At 22.6% G+C, this 17,436-nt stretch overlaps 1 protein-coding gene across 5 annotated transcripts in view; it reads right to left on the minus strand.

Annotated features, from left to right (window-relative positions):
- Window positions 1–17,436, minus strand: part of LOC127282726 (uncharacterized) — a 36,830-nt gene that overhangs the window by 10,141 nt on the left and 9,253 nt on the right. For 2 of the 5 annotated variants that reach the window (XM_051307169.1, XM_051307173.1), the window contains exons 5-8: window positions 4,669–4,823; window positions 4,269–4,319; window positions 3,655–3,929; window positions 1,242–1,400 (exon numbers count right to left, since the gene is read on the minus strand). In XM_051307169.1, coding sequence (XP_051163126.1) covers window positions 1,242–1,400; window positions 3,655–3,929; window positions 4,269–4,319; window positions 4,669–4,823 — 640 coding nt within the window. The remainder of the gene's footprint in view (window positions 1–1,241; window positions 1,401–3,654; window positions 3,930–4,268; window positions 4,320–4,668; window positions 4,824–17,436) is intronic. The other 3 variants (XM_051307171.1, XM_051307174.1, XM_051307170.1) reach the window with 2 other exon arrangements.

Here is a 17,436-nt window from a genome sequence, read left to right on the forward strand (position 1 = left end):
TAAATAATTTCTTTTTTTTTTTTAGTAAATATTAATCTAAAATTGTTTTGTTAAAATTTCGAATTTGATTTTCCAAAAATAGTTTTTACTGTAATAAAAAAAAAAATTACATTTTGTTTGGTAATCGATGCATCTAAATCGAATATTATATTATCGGAATGGTTAATTTTAAATGTTTCCTTGTACCCCCTCAAGGTTTTATTGTAATCAATAATTTGGATTTCAATTTCTTGGCCTCGAATTGGCTTTTTTGGGAGGGAAATTATTTATCTTTCCTTAACTTAATATTTATTGGTAGTTAACATTTAAAAAAAAAAAGTAAATTATAACCGATTGAAAAAAAATCTCTGGCGAACCTTTAAAATTAATAATAATAATAATAATAATAATAATACTAATAATTATATAATTACTATTATTATATAAATAATTATTATATAATTATTATTATTATTATTATTATTATGTAAATTATAATAATTATTATTATTATATAAATAATAAGCAAAAAAATGTTCGCCTGGAACAGCGATAAGTTTCTTTGGAATAGCAATATATTTCTCTAGAGAAGCAAAAACTATCGCTGTTTTAGTGAAAGATATCGTTGTTCAAGATAAAGATTTTTTTGCCCGAATAATAATAATTATTATTATTGTGGTAGTTGATTGTAATGGAATATTTTTTTTCGAATAGAAAAATTTGTAATTTTTTTTTTTTAAATTCCCTAACGAACTAAAATAAAAAAAAAAATGGAAAATTTGTTCTGAATTTTGTCGAGTATATAAAATTAAATATATGAGAGCACACAAACGAATGATTGGAGTCATGTCCCAGAAGATCTCTTAAAGGTATATATAATATTGAAGGTCGCTTCTCATTTACGCCACACACACCATACATTTATACGCAATTGACCCGATAGAAAAATTATGGTTCATTTATTTCCACCTTTTATTTATTTATTTATTTTTTTTTTTCTCTGTATTAAAATATTCGCTGGTACAATCTATATATTTAGAAACAACAGGATATTACTTTGCCCCAGGGAGTCGTTTGCCCCAGAATTTGTGACGTGGAAATAATTTGTTTTTGAAAAAACAAATAAATGATTTTCTATTTTTTTAAAATGCGCGAAAAAATTGAATACGCGAGGGATTTTTGAAAATTTTTTTTTGGGGCGTAAAATGAAAATGCAACCTTTTTTTTTTTGATTAAGAGGATGAGCGTATAGGTAGTCTTACCAGAGGTGGACGAGGAAGAGGGTTGGGAAGAGGTCCTCGCTGATAAAGGTGCTGCGCCGGAAGGAGGATGATCTGCTGTGGGAGGCGTAGGTGGTGAATTTGTCGAATTTCCACGAATCTCGCCAGCCTGCTTCAGCACCTGGTATATGGCGTCCACGTCTATCGATGATGTAGCGCACGAAATGAAAAAGCACACAAGCAACGTGGTACAAATGTTACAATAATGAGGTTCCATCATAGCGAGAAAGCTGATTGCTCTCAATCTCAATTTTAAAAAAAATCTCAATTTTTACGTTAATAGGATAATTTTTTTTTTAATTTCTAAAAATTTTATGGTCGTCTTTAGTTGAGGACGCCATCACTAGGGGGGAGTATTTTAGTTGAGGACGCCATCACTAGGGGGAGTGTTTTTAGTTGAGGACGCCATCACTAGGGGGAGTGCTTTAGTTGAAGACGCCACCGCTAGGGGAATTAATTTTTCGTTTAATTATTTTACGAAAAAAAATTGGTAAAAAATTTTTTGTAAATTTTTTTTTAAATCGATGAAAATACCTTTCGATTAGAAACAGAAAGAGGATAAATTGATCAAACAACTTTCTCGGCGCACCTCAGGATAATTAAGCCGATGAGGGTCATTGTGAATTTTTGAATATGGAGATGAGTGATAGAATGACAATATATGAGCAAAAAAAAAAAAAAAAAAGTTAACAGTGGAATCGATTGAAAAAAGGCGACAGGAGCAATCGATTAGTGATTAATTGTCACGCTTTTAGAGATAAAAAAAAAAAAAAATTGAAGAAGGTTCGTAGACCGGTGATAAATTTTGTACATTGTTATCAGTTTTCAAAGAAACAGAAGAGTCTATTCAAGAGCTAAAATTCTTGATTGATCGAGGTCCTCGGTGGTTTTAGAGGAGAGCTTCTTTCTTTTCCATCTCATCTTAAATGATTGAATACTCTCTTTCTATCTCCTTTCAAGCGCGAAAACGATTTGGGTAAACTTTTTTTTTTTTTAAAGACGAGATGGAAATTTTTATTTTCAGTCAAGAGAATTTTAAATAAATTACTTTATATTTTTAATGGGATAATAATAATAATAATAATGTCAAGGGAGAAAAGTTGTTTTACTTCCTCATTCTAAGATGAAAATGAAATTTATCTCTATTTTTTATTTTCTGTTAAATCATTTTTCTTCGCTTATCAAAATTTTATGAATTTTTTTTTTTATATTTTATTAATGAGAAGCTTCCAGTTGAAAAATTATTTATACTTACGTGTTTGATTTTTTTTTAATGTAAAAAATAAATTAACAAATAAATAAATAAACAAAATAATTAAATAAGTACACAAATAATTAAATAATTAAATAAATAAACAAATAAATAACTAAAAAAATGAATAATTAAATAAACAATTGTATTTTTGTTCCAATAATATTTTTTGTATTTAATTAATAAGAAAAATTATTTTTATAATTTACTAAATAAAAATATTTTCATATTAGTAAAAATATTTTCATTTTTAAGTTTTATCTTTTATTTTTATTAAATAAACTTAATTGAATAAATGGAAAATAAAAGTAAAATTATTGAAGGCAAAAAGATTATAAATTAAGTGACTAAAAATCTTTGTATAATAGAAAAACGATTTTACATTTTAATTAACAGAATTATATAGTGAAAGAAATGATAAAATAAATTAAAGAGGAAATTTAACTGGCAATGAACAGTAGTTTTAATTCCCTTCAAGTATAGATAAGGTCATTCTTAATCAACTGTCTGCTTTTGTTTGACGGTATCTTTTCTTTATCTATACTATATATATATATATACGAATTTCTAAAAATATTCTTATTATATAAATTGTAGCAAAGAAAAGACAAAAGCATTAAGAAAATAACTTTTAATTAAGAAATTAATAAAATTAAATAACCTCTAGTATTTAATTAATTCCTTTTAAATGAAATCCTCTTAAATATTATCTTTTATTAAATTAAAATTTCTAAGAAATAAATGCATAATAATTTATACAATAAATAAATAAGTAAATAATTATAAATATAAATTATTATTATTATTATAATTTAGAAGAAAAAAAATTTTTTTGGGCGTCTTTCGTTGAGGACGCCATCACTAGGGGGAGTGTTTTAGTTGAGGACGCCGTCACTAGGGGGAGTATTTTAGTATAAATAAGAAATTTCTTTTAAATACAAAAATTATAAAAGAATTTCATATTACAAAAAAAAAGCTTCTCATTGTATAAATATATAATAATCACCGAAAACCTCGATCAATTTTTTTTAAATTTTTTTTTTACTATTATTACGTGAGATAAAAAAATTTTTTTTTAAATTTTTATAATGCAGAAAAAAATGTTAGAGTAAAATTATTATTTTTTTATTATTTATTACTCACTGTGTTCGGAGGATGGTGTCTCATCGGTTGGTGGTGCCGTTTGTTTTTGTCTTCGAAGAAGTGGAATTCCACCGCCACGTTTTGATGATAAACTTGGACAATTTGTTGGTTGTACAGAACTAATGCAATCGGCGTGTGCATTTGCCTTACAGCCACGACAACGAAAACCCTGTCGACTATGTCCACGTAATACTTGACCACATGCATCGCACGGTGTTATTTTTCTATATGTATATTCACGCCACACGTGTCCACCTTCTGATTCCAAGTTTTTTCTGAAATTTCAGTTTTTTTGGTATATAGCAATTTTTTTTTATTTTTCTATTTTTTTCATCTAAATATTTTAAATTTTTATTAATTTTGTAATTTATTAATTTTTATTATGTAAATTAGTTTAATATTTAATAATTTATTTATTTACATATATACGAGCAGTACTTTTTTTATGTTTTTGTTTTTTTTTTTTACTTTTTTTATTCCTTATTTTTTAATTTTTAATTTTATTCAAAATATATACTAAAAAAGAATTTTTGCAAAAAATATATTTACAAAAAAAATATAAATTTTCTTCAATACAAAGAAATTTGTTTTACTTTATTTAAATAAATATTTACCTGGACATAGCAACGACAGAGGAAACTGCATGGTACATCGTCTGCTTTCCTCTTTTTTTTTTGTTAGTAGCAATCATATTGTTAATTATTTAGTAAATTATTTTTGAATATTAAAATTTTTTTTTTATTTTTTCTCCCTTTTTCTCTATACTAACGTTGTATAAAAATTTATTTTAGCAAAAAAATTAAAAAAAAAAATTTACTGCTAGAAAAAAATGGCTAATTTAATTTAATTTTGTTTTCGAAAAAATAGTACTTTAGGAAGTATTTTGTTTTTTTGGAAAAATTTTCCAAAAAATTAAATTATACATTTTTTTCCATTGGGACAGTATAGTATAGAGAGAAAAAAAGGGAGGAGGGAGGGGGGATGAAATAAAAATTGGCAAAAAAAGGCACTCACTTTTCTGTAGGCGGTGGCGTTGTGGGTGAGCTGGTCTTCAAACTTTTGAACGCTTTCAGCCATTTGTGCTTAGTACTTCCTGTCGAGCCATTAGACATTTTCCGGCTGCTCACCCCATCAGGCTGCACAGCTTCTCCACCTCCAAAAAGCTCTTTCTGCAAAATATATTATACACTCTTATTGTATGAATTATAAATTTTTCATCGATCCACGAAAATTTATTCCTCCGAACACATTGCGCATATTAACATTAAAACCAACTGTTTATAAATAATTTTTATAATAATAATAATAATAATAATAATAATAATAAAATGAAAATTTTTCTAAATATCTATTATTTTGATTAAAATATTTATTTTTTATTATTTATTTATTTGTATTATTATTTTTTTTATTATTATTTTTATTTTTATTATTTTATTTTTTTATTTTATTATTTTATTATTATTATTATTATTATTATTATTTTTTATTATTTATTTATTTGTATTATTATTTTTTTAATATTATTTTTATTATTTTATTTTATTATTATTATTATTATTATTTATTTTTTTTTTGTTTAAATAAGTTGATAGGATTATTTATTTAGTTATTTTTTAATTCGCATAATTATTATTTTTTAATTTTCCTATTACAATTATTGTTATTTATTTTTATCCCATTTTTTTTCTTATTTTTAAAAATCAATTTTCGATGAGAAAAAATAAAACTTTTGTTCTCTCTTCTTTTTTTTTTTTTTTTTGACGTCAGAAAGTTTTATAAATTTACGAATTCCTATTTTTATAGCGAATATTAGGAAAAGATGAAGTTAGCGAGATAAAAATAAAAAAAAATAAAATCATTCGGAATAAAAAATTCAGGAATTCTAAATCCACTTGAGGGGGAAAAAAAATCAAAAAAACTTTTACAATATAATGTCAACCCACATTTCTTGTCAAAGAACGCGAGTGTTTACTCCTTTTCTTAGCTTTTCTCTCATCACTTTCAAGGGATCGGCTTTTTCGGACTCCCCGAACAATCATATTGTGAATTTAACAAAAGATCAAGAGAATTTTTTTTAGATATTTGCAGAAAAAAAAGAAAATATATGTCTCATTTTTTTCTACTTTTTAACTTTTTTTTTTTTATAGTTTTGAAAAACAATTTTTTTTTCAGATATTTTTTCCTTTTTTTAGTGAAAATTTTTGTTGTGAAAAAAAATTATTAAAATTTTTTTTTTTTTATTAAATATTAAATTGAGATTATTGAGTGATTAAAATTTGAATAATTTGTAAGAGAGGGAGAGGTGAGAGATCTGAGGGAATCGAAGAACACGTTTATACTGAACGATTCTGTGGAGAGAATATAAGAGACCTTAAAGCACGAAGCCAATGTAATTTTAATACTTAATTGGATATAAGAACGCGGTCGACTCTGCAAAATCGTATACCAACAATGGATTGATAGAATTTGTCAGAATTTGTATTCTATATAGATATATACTTTGATTAATTCTTGTCATAGAAACTAATGAGAAAAAAATTCGTAAATTTACCAAAAAAAAAAAATTAAAGAATTTTTTTCTCGAATTTTGAATTAAAATTAAAATTAAAATTTTAAATTAAATTTAAATTTAAAATTAAAATTAAAATTAATAAAAAATTATTTAAAATTAAATATAAAATTAAAATTAAAATTAATAAAAAATTATTTAAAAATAAAATTAAAATTAAAATTAATAAAAAATTATTTAAAATTAAATATAAAATTAAAATTAAAATTAATAAAAAATTATTTAAAAATAAAATTAAAATTAAAATTAATAAAAAATTATTTAAAATTAAATATAAAATTAAAATTAAAAAAGATTTGATTAAAAATAAAAAAACGAATTTTTATAAATGAATTTTCAATTTTCTTTTTTTGTTAATTAAATTTTTTTTCAGAAGAAAATCGTTTAAATATCATACTACTTCTATTACCGAATTTCGAAATATAAAGTAAATGTTTATTTGAATTAACCACAGTTTCATGTTGATTAAATCATTAATTTTGCAAATATAGTGACATTTTATTATATCACGAAGCAATTTTCTCCTTATTTGTATTTCATCTCAATTCTATACTATATAATCAGGATATATAAAGAATCTTTCGCATAAAAAAAGTTAATTAATGTTTTTTTTTATAAACACAGAAACTTGTTTTTAAATTAATTTTAAACTTTCTAGAGAGGGATGCTATGAAAAAAAATAATCATAATTAAAAACACTCGTAATTGTCATGTTTAGATTTATAATTCATTTAGTTAAATTTTTCTCGAGAGAATATATTATTTCTCTTTTTTTTCTTGTTGTCAAGAAATAGGTAGTAATAAAAAAATGGATTGTTTCAATTTTTTTTTTATATTAATTAAATTATAATATAATTTTTATAAAAAAAAATAAAATATAAATTATTGCAATTTAAAAAAAAATATTATATAATTTAAAAAAAGAATTAATAATATTATTTTTTTATTATAAAAATTAATATATTTTATATAATTTTTATATAAAAAAAAAATAATTTTTATTATAATTTTTTCCAAACGTAAAAAAAAATTTTTATTTTTTAAAATACGAAATTTTTTTTAAAAATTAAATTAAATAGAAAAATTTTGTTTATGAAGAGAGAAAGAGAGTGGATATAAGGGAAACTATTAATGCTTTCTTAAGCAAGTGGTTGCTATGTATGTGTGTGTGAGAGAGAGAGATTGTCATTTCTGTTTTCATAATGAAACTCTTACTGGAGCAAGGTTTTATGTAACAATAAACACATTGTTAACTCAACTATTGTTTGTTGCCTACGCTTCAAAATCTCATTACGTTTACAAACAAATTTAATAGGAATATGAAAACAAAGTAACAGTTTATTCTGATCCATTTCTAATCCCCCCCCCCTCTTTAAAAAAATAAAAAAAAAACAATTTTTTTATCGCAAAGTTGTGCAACTAAAATCACTTTTTTAAATCCTTTTCAATCTTTTAAAACTTACATCATCACCTCTATAAGTGATTGGAATCAATTTACGTCAATCTCAATTTTTTTTTTTTTATAAAAGTAGCGAAAATTTATTTTATTAATAATTAATAAATTAAAATAAAATAATAAAATTATTAATTAAATTAATATTAATAAATTAAAATAAAATACCTAATAAAATTATTAATTAAATTAAAATAAAATAATAAAATTATTAGTTTAAATTAAAATTAATTTAAACTTAAAATAATAAACAGATTTTAAATATTTATTTATTATTTATTTAATAATTCAAAAATTATTATAAACATTAATATTGATAAAATTAATTTTTTTTTTTTTTGCTCTTTATATATTTGATTTTTTTTTTATTTTGGAATTAAGCCCATAAACCACCCATACCCTCTATTATTCCACTTTCGTTTATTACACACAGTTTGTAATTTGAAACTGGAAATAGCATTTTGATTGGATTTATTTATTTAAAATTTTGTTAATTAAAACAATTTCAAGTGTAATTTATAGAGCTTATAATAATTATTTAATCCACATATAAATCCGTTTAAAATTTAACGATTAAAATTATAATAAATAAGTATAATTAAACCATAAAATATAATGAAATAAAAAATATACTTTATTTTTAATTAAAAAAAAATTAAATTAAAAAATTAATTTTGATTTTAAATTAAAAATTTTTAATTTTTAAAAAAAGTATCTAAAAAATAGAAAAAAAATTAACTTTTATATTTAATCGAGTAGAGAATGAGTTGCGTGACCAATATTTTATTAGCGCAGAAGGAAAAGGAAAAATATTTTTAATTTCACATATATATATATATGGCTAAAAAAATTGATTTTGATTGAACTTGGGATATAAAATAAAAAAGCTAACTTTTATTTCGTCTCATAAAAAAAATTTCCAATCATAAAAAAATTGTATTTTTCCTAGATTTTTTTTTTAGTATTTCATTTACGATTTGAAGAAATACTATTTTCACATATAAAAATTTATTTGAAAATTAGACGAAGTAAAAGTAAAAAAAAATGTTTACATGAAATTTATATTTTTTTTCAAAATAAAAAAAAAATTCACATAAAAACCGCAAAAAAAAATCTAGAAATATACTAAAAACTTTTGAAACCAAATTTTTTTTTTTAAAGCTTTAATAAAATAAATTTTCAACTCTAAAGTCTGTGTGTGTGTGTAAATTGAAGTAAGTTTCATGTGAATTTCACTCTTCGAAAGTTTAGAATTTCTAAACATGAAATTTTCGCAATTTTGACACGTGCTATTTGTAAAATACTTTCGTGAAATTTGTTAATCGATTTCTGTTATGGGCGTGTAACGTAAATTATATTATAATCTACTTTAAAGGGAGATGTTGCAAAATTTTCATATTAAAAAACAAAAGAAATATAAAAAATGGAAAATAAAGAAAATATTTTAAATTAATGCTTATGTAAATTTAAATTAATTGAAAAATAACTAATTAAAAAAAATTCAGTTTTTAGGTTATTTTAAAATAGTTAAAATTTTCCGGTAATTAAATCAATTAATCAAATTTGATTTTTCAATTAATTTTCCAACGAAAATTGATTGCTTTTTTTTTAATAGTTAATTATTTTTCACTTTATTTAATTTAATTACTTTAAAGTATTTTTTATTTAAAAAAAGTTTTTTTTTTAATTTTATTTAATAATTAGTTATTTTATTTAAAAAACGAATTTTTTTTAATTTTATTTAATATTTAGTTATTTTATTTAAAAAACGAATTTTTTTATTTTATTTATTAATTAGTAATTTTATTTTAAAAAAAGTATTTTATTTTATTTTATTTAATAATAAATTATATTAGTCAACTAAAATTTTACTTACACTTTTTTTTAACTAATGCAGATTTAGATATTTATTTATCTATTTATTTATTCAGTATACGGGACAAGATATAGTTTTTGTAATATTTTATTAAACAAAGGATCTATAATTTAATTTGCAATTAAAAAAAAAATTCCTTTTTTTCCTCCGAAAATCGATAAAATACATTCTTTCAATTGCAATAAAATATTTTAACAAATTTAATAAAATAAAGAGTAATATTATTATAAATTTTAAATTCTAACTGAAAATCAGAGAAAAACAAAATAAAATATTTCTTGCAGTTCTGATTTAATAAAATGAAGAGTACAATTAATATTTGAATGTATTTTCAAATAAATAAATAAATAGAATGAAATGTAAATAATAAATAATATATAATAAATAATAATAAATAATAAAATATAATATATAAAATATAATAAATATAATAAATATAGTAAATATAATAAATATATTAAATACGATAAATAAAAATACACTGAAAAAATTTATTTGATTCAAATAATCGTCTACTTAACAATTATCAAATAAATATTTATTTGTATTAATTATTTTACATTTTGGATCAATAAAATTTGTTTCAAATAAAGAAATAATTGATTCAAATAAACTTTATATTTAATTCAATTATTTGGTTTCAAAAATTATGAAAATAAAATTTCGAAAAAGTAAATATTTATTTGACAATACTCAACTAATTATATAAAATTAAATAAATTATTTTTCTCACTATTTGCTCTCTAAATCTGAATTAGTAAAAATGTTTACTAATTTGAATTACTAACTCACTTTTTGCTTATGAATTAGTAAAATTTTACTAATTATTAGTAACTTTTTACTAAAAATTAGTAAAATTTAACTAATTCTAAAGCAAAAAGTGAGTCTGTAATTTAAATTAGTAAACATTTTTATTAATTCAGATTTAGAGAGTGTATTTAATGAAGCTGAAGTACTCAACGTTTATGATAAACGATAATTAAAGAAATAATTTAAAAAAATGAAAAATTCTATAATTTTTGATCTAAAAAATATTTCTTGTAGTTTTCAATAATCAAAGAAATTATAGAAAAATATTTTTTAGGCAAAAAAAATTATAAAATTTTTCATTTTAATAATTATTTCTTTAAAAAATCGTTTATCATAAACGTTGCGTACTTCAGCTTCGTTGTATTTAAAAAAGCGAGATAGGAAAAATAGTAATAAATATTTGAAAAATTCTAACATCACGTGAATATAAGTATCTCTTCATAATTGAAGATTTGACGTCACTATATATATATATATTCAATAAATGATGATGATGATTATGATGACGATGAAGAAGAAGAAGAAAAACAGCTTTCACATGCACCGTGTTTCTAATCACACTAACCGTACATTGAAGCATGAGAATTGCATGAGACAAAATTTATTGGGAATCGGCAATCATTCACATTCAATATGTATATATATATATATACATAACCTGACGTCAATGGATGTGTATGTACTTGTCAGGAAAGAATTGAATTCTAAATTTCTAAACATCTATATCTATATATAGTGTATAAATATATATACTAACAGCACGAATACGAAGGGCAGTCCAACCCATGGTGTGAAGAGATTATTTTATTTATTTTATTTTTTTTTTTCGGAATAGTTTCTTCTTCGCTGACCTATGTCACCAAACTGGACTAGGATAAATTTGAAAGAGAGAGAGAGAGAGAGAAAGAGAGAGGGTCAGAGAAATTGAAAGGGAAGGGAGAAAGAGAGCAGTGCCAGCTGCAGGATAGATTTTCCAGCTGTGTACCTACTTTGGCCACAGAGAGTGCGGGTGACCCAGTTGCAATGGCGCATGTCTATTAAACCACGCGGTATCTCTCTTTCTCTCTTTCTCTCTTTCTCTCCTTCTCTATAACATTTATTTGCTTGTTTTCAATACCTATGTGTATATTTGACTAAAACCTGCAATGATCCTTTCGTTTCAAAATTCAATGAGTTTTAGTACTTAATGATCCTTCTACAAATTTCAGAGAGAGAGAAAGAGAGAGAGAGAGAAAGGGGGGGATCAAATATCCCGCAGGAAACTCTGATTATAGGGGGTCAAGTACATTGTGTGTGCTAATCAATGAATTACATTTACTCTACACTTGAGAGGAGAACGCAACATTTTCGACCGTCCAATTACAATAGTTATTTCTCCATATATATATATATATATATATGCGTGATTTATTCCCTATTACTTCCTTCTGTGATTTAGTTCATTCTATATATATGGTGATTTATTTCTTTTTGATATTATTCGCTTTGTTTCTTTCAATTTATATATAGAATAAAAAAAGAAATAGTATAAGAGTGTGTTAAATTTATTGCAGATAATTTAACATTTATTTTGTACGTACAGTTTATATAGAAAATCGCGAAATTATTTTAAATCGATTGAAACGGTTTTTTTTATTTTTGGAATTTAGATTTAAGTAGTGAAAGTCATTTTTAGTCAGACAGAATTTTAGAAAGAAATTCTCTGAGTAGTAAAGGTCAGTTTTAGTCTGACGTATTTTTTAAAAAAGTAATTATTTCAGTAGTAAAAGACAATTTTAGTCGGACTGATTTTTTTAAAGTAATTATTTCAGTAGTAAAAGACAGCGTTAGTCAGACAAATTTTTTTATGAATCTATTCTCTAAGTAGTAAAAGTCATTTTTAGTAAGACAGAAATTTAGAAAGAAATTCTCTGAGTAGTAAAGGTCAGTTTTAGTCTGACAGAATTTTATAAAGCAATTCTCCGAGTAGTAAAGGTCAGTTTTAATCAGACAATTTCATAAAGTAATTGTTTAAGTAGTAAGAGTTAGTTTTAGTCCGACCGATTCTCGTGAGATAATGATTCAAGTAGTAAAGGTCAATTTTAGTCAGACATTTTTCAAAAAGTAATTGATTAAGTAGTAAAAGTCATTTTTAGTTAGACACATATTAGAAAATTAATGATTTAAGTAGTAAAAGCCAGTTTTGGTCTGATAGAGTTTCATAAATTTTCTATTTAAGTAGTAAAAGTTGGTTTACGTCAGACATTTTTTTTTATAAATTATATGTAAGTAGTAAAACTTAGCTTTAGTCAGAAAATTTTTTTTATAAAGTTATATTTTAAGTAGTAATAGTCAGTTTAAACAAGACAGATATTTTAAGAGTATTTTTTAAGTAGTAAAGGACAGTTTTAGTCAGACATATTTATAGTGTAATCGTTAATATAGTAAACGTTACATTTAGTTAGACAGAATCTTTTAAAGTAATAAATTAAGTAGTAAAAGTCAATTTTAGTCAGACCGAATTTTATAAATCAAATTATTAAGTAGTAAAGGTCAGTTTTAGTCAGCCATGTTTAAAACGCAATGCTTTAAGTAGTAATATTCCGTTTACGCCAGACAGATTTTAAAAAAGTACTTTTTTAAGTAGTAAAGGACAGTTTAAGTCAGACAAATTTTTTTAATGCAATTATGTAAGTAGTAGTAGTATACTAGTAGTAGTAGTAATAATTTCAAAATCAGTAGTAAAAGTCAGTTTCAATCAGATATATTTTTTATAGTGGAAAATTATTTAACCCCTTCACTGTTATTGACCTCTATAGAGGCATAAAAATATCGTGCCACCAGTGTGTATGACCGCTATAGTAGCATCTAGAAAAAAATAAGGGTATATTAGTTGGATCAAAAAATTCGTTGGTTCCATAAATTAGTTGGTTCCGCAAAATTAATTGGTTTCAATAATTGTTTGGTTCCAAAAATTAGTTGATTTCAATTATTATTTGGTTCCAAAAATTAGTTGGTTCCAAAAATTAGTTGGTTCAAAAATTAGTTGGTTCTAAAAATTACTTGATACCAAAAATTATTTGATTTCAATAATTGTTTGGTTCCAAAAATTAGTTGGATCAAAAAATTCGTTGGTTCCAAAAATTAGTTGGTTCCGAAAATTATTTGGTTTCAATAATTGTTTGGTTCCAAAAATTAATTGGTTCCGCAAAATTATTTGGTTTCAAAAATTATTTGGTTCCAAAAATTAGTTGGTTCCGAAAATTATTTGGTTTCAACAATTGTTTGGTTACAAAAATTAGTTGGTTTCAATTATTATTTGGTTCCAAAAATTAGTTGGTTCCAAAAATTAGTTAAAAAATCGTTACAGTCAGAAAGAACGTTCAAAGTTTTTTTTTCTACAATTTTTCAGTAGTAATGGCTAATTTTCGTCAGACTGAACTGTAAATTTCTACAGTAGTAAAAGGCTGATTTAGTCAGACAATTAATTACACATTTTTCTTGTAATTTCCTTCACATCAGTAGTACAAGTAAATTTAAGTCAGACTATTCACATTCTTGTATCATCTCAACATAAGTAGTAAAATATTTTTTTAGTCAGACGAACAGACTGAATTCTAAACTTCTTAAGTAGTAAGCATTAATTTTAGTCAGACGTAATGATTTACCATCAAAATTAGTCATATTTAACATTTTTTTAAAAATATATTTTCTACATTATTTTTTTGTTTATAATAATTATTATTTCTTTATTTTTATTAAAAAAAATTTTTTTTATAAATTGTTTATAAATTATTTGTAAAAAAAAATTTTTTTTCTTAATTTTTTAATAAATATTACGTTTCATTTAATAACAAAGGAAAAAATAGGTAATATAATATCGATAAAAAAAAAATTTTTAAATCCCGATTTTTTTTTTTTGGGGTAAAAGAATCTTATTGAAACCTGAAATTCCGAATCCTTTGTGCGTTTAAATTGCAAACAAAAAAAAATGTCTTTTTTACCATTATATAACTTTAGTTTCGTTTGCAATTATAAAGAAATTTTTTTTTTCCCTTTCTATATCAATAATATCGATCAAATATATATATATATAAAAACTATTGTTAAAGAAAAATGAAATATTATTTTTCTTTCATTTATAATTTCATGAATTGTTTTTGTTTATTTTTTATCCTAGCTATTTTCTGTTTGTTTTTGAAAAAAAGAGGAAAAAATATTGAATTGAATTTTTTTTTTTTTTTCTATAAAAGAAATAATATAAAAACAGAAACAAAACAAGACTTTAGAAAATGAGAGATAAAAAAAAATGAAAATTGAGATTGTAGTGTTAATTCAAGCGTTTCATAGAGATATGTGCGTTCTTACAATATATTTCGAAATTTATGCAATATTGGATAACAGAGTCTCTTTGACATGAGAGGTTGGAAAAGCAGCCTTATCCCTGTCGTTATATGAAAAGGGTTGATCCTCTTACCGGCAGATGGAACTAGGAATTGTGAAACGAGATTCCCTTTCTGAGTCTCGGGATAATAATAATCGTATTCTCACAATGTACAAGATGTGATATATAAATGGCCTTTGTGTTTCATCCAATTTCAACAAATATATTTATATAAATATATTTTTAAAAAATATATATTTAAAAAAGTCAAAAAAAAAATATATTTTTTTATTTAAGTATACGGAAAAAAAATTTATTTGATTCAAATAAATATTTACTTAATATAAAAAAATTTTATTTGAGTCAATTAAATGGTATTTGTTTCAAATACAAAAATTATTGGTTTAAATACAGTTTATTTAGTTTCAAAAATTATTTGGTTCCAAAAATTAGTTAGTTTCGCAAAATTATTTGGTTTCAATAATTGTTTGTTTCCAAAAATTAGTTGGTTCCGAAAATTATGTGGTTTCAATAATTGTTTGGTTCCAAAAATTAGTTGGATCAAAAAATTATTTGGTTCCAAAAATTAGTTGGTTTCGCAAAATTATTTGGTTTCAATAATTGTTTGTTTCCAAAAATTAGTTGGTTCCGAAAATTATGTGGTTTCAATAATTGTTTGGTTTGGTTCTAAAAATTATTTGGTTCCAAAAATTAGTTGGTTCCGAAAATTATTTGGTTTCAATAATTATTTGGTTCCAAAATTTAGTTGGATCTAAAAATTAGTTGGTTCCAAAAATTAGTTGGTTCTAAAAATTAGTTGGTTCCGCAAAATTATTTGGTTTCAATAATTGTTTGGTTCCAAAAATTAGTTGGTTCTAAAAATTACTTGATACCAAAAATTATTTGGTTTCAATAATTGTTTGGTTCTAAAAATAAGTTGGATCAAAAAATTCGTTGGTTCTGAAAATTATTTGGTTTCAATAATTATTTGGTTCAAAAATTTAGTTGGATTAAAAAATTCGTTGGTTCCAAAAATTAGTTGGTTTCAATAATTGTTTGATTTCAATAATTGTTTGGTTCCAAAAATTAGTTGGTTCTAAAAATTATTTGATACCAAAAATTATTTGGTTCCAAAAATTAGTTGGATCATAAAATTCGTTGGTTCCAAAATTTATTTGGTTCAAGTAAATATATTAAGAAAATATATTAAGAAAAAATTATTATATAAATTATAATTTTGTTTTTATTTTATTCATATGAATTTTATAGAAAAATATTTTTTCGAAAAAAAAAGAAAAAAAATAATTCGAATATAAATATAGATCATAATAATATTTAAATATGAAAATGTGTGGAATAAAAAACTGATCAAATAGAAAGATGTCAACGTCAAAAAATTAATTAATCTGAAAAGAAAAATGATTTTATAAATACGTGATAGTGTAAATTTTTTGTGTAATTATTTTGCCATTTGAAATGTGAAAAAAAAAATTAATAAAACAAAATAATATTGCGGTGATAAAGGCACGTGTATGTTTGGAGGGCGAGAATAATAAAACGCAACCAAAAAATCAACCCTCTCTAAATTGCGTGTCGAGGGAAAGCAATATTTATAGGAATTTATACCTCTATCTATATATTTATTTATTTATTCAATGTGCGTGAATCATATAACGGAAACCACGGGTCATTTTTTTTGTGTAGTTAAAAAACAACACTATTTTTCATATTAGTCAACAATTCATATTCATATTTTATGTCGGAAAAAAAAATTAATTAATTATTCTTTTTTTTTTTTTTATTCGAATCCTTCTTGGGAAAAGTAATTTTGTAGTTTATTATTAATACTGTTATTACTATATTATATATTCTAATTATATATTAGTATTTTTTTTTATTTTTACTATTTTCATTTATTTTTATTACTTTCTCGAATTTTTAATTTTCACTGTTTTTATTATTAAAATTATTTATTTATTTTATTTATTTAATTATAATTTTATTATTAATTAAAAATTGTTGCAAAATTAAAATATAGAAATCCATTAGTTAGTTTGTTTTTTTATATATTAATAAAAATTAATTAATATTATTAAAAAAACAAAATTAAAAAAAGTTTTTACATTTTTGAGGATAAAGATTTTTTTTAAATTTAATAAATAAAAATATAACTGAAAAAAATTTAATTTTAAATTAAAATTATTTTATTTAATATAATTTTTTAAAAGAACGAAAAATTCATTTTTTTTTTGTCCGTGAGGTTAATTTTGACATTTTCGGTTGTAACTTTTGGAGACGTATTTGTTAAAAAGAATTGAAAAGAAATGTAGAAAATATGTGACAATTCGTGTCAACGTATATTTGGCATTAAATTCAGTATGTATTTCACGTGTGTGTCGGTTCACTCTCTTGACTCTTCAACTTTGGAGTGAGATCCACTCAAGAGCGACGTGAACCAGGCCACTATTCAAAAGGGTGTGGTAACAGTGCCGTATTTGATTTTTTTTAAAAAAAGGAATATTTTTTTTATTATTATTATTATTAAAAAATATTTATCCCCTTATTAATAATTTAAAAAGGCAATTTCAACCTTTGCTCCAGTTTGAATCTTCCTTTTAAATCAAAAAAATATCATTGAATCACCAGCACTCTCTCTCTTTCCCTCAACTTTTTAGATTAAGTGGAATTTAAATTTTAATTCCCCGCTC

The sequence above is a fragment of the Leptopilina boulardi genome, unplaced genomic scaffold (genome assembly GCF_019393585.1).
Source record: "Leptopilina boulardi isolate dan_hultmark-lab unplaced genomic scaffold, ZJU_Lbou_2.1 LbouV2_302, whole genome shotgun sequence".
NCBI lineage: Eukaryota > Metazoa > Arthropoda > Insecta > Hymenoptera > Figitidae > Leptopilina > Leptopilina boulardi.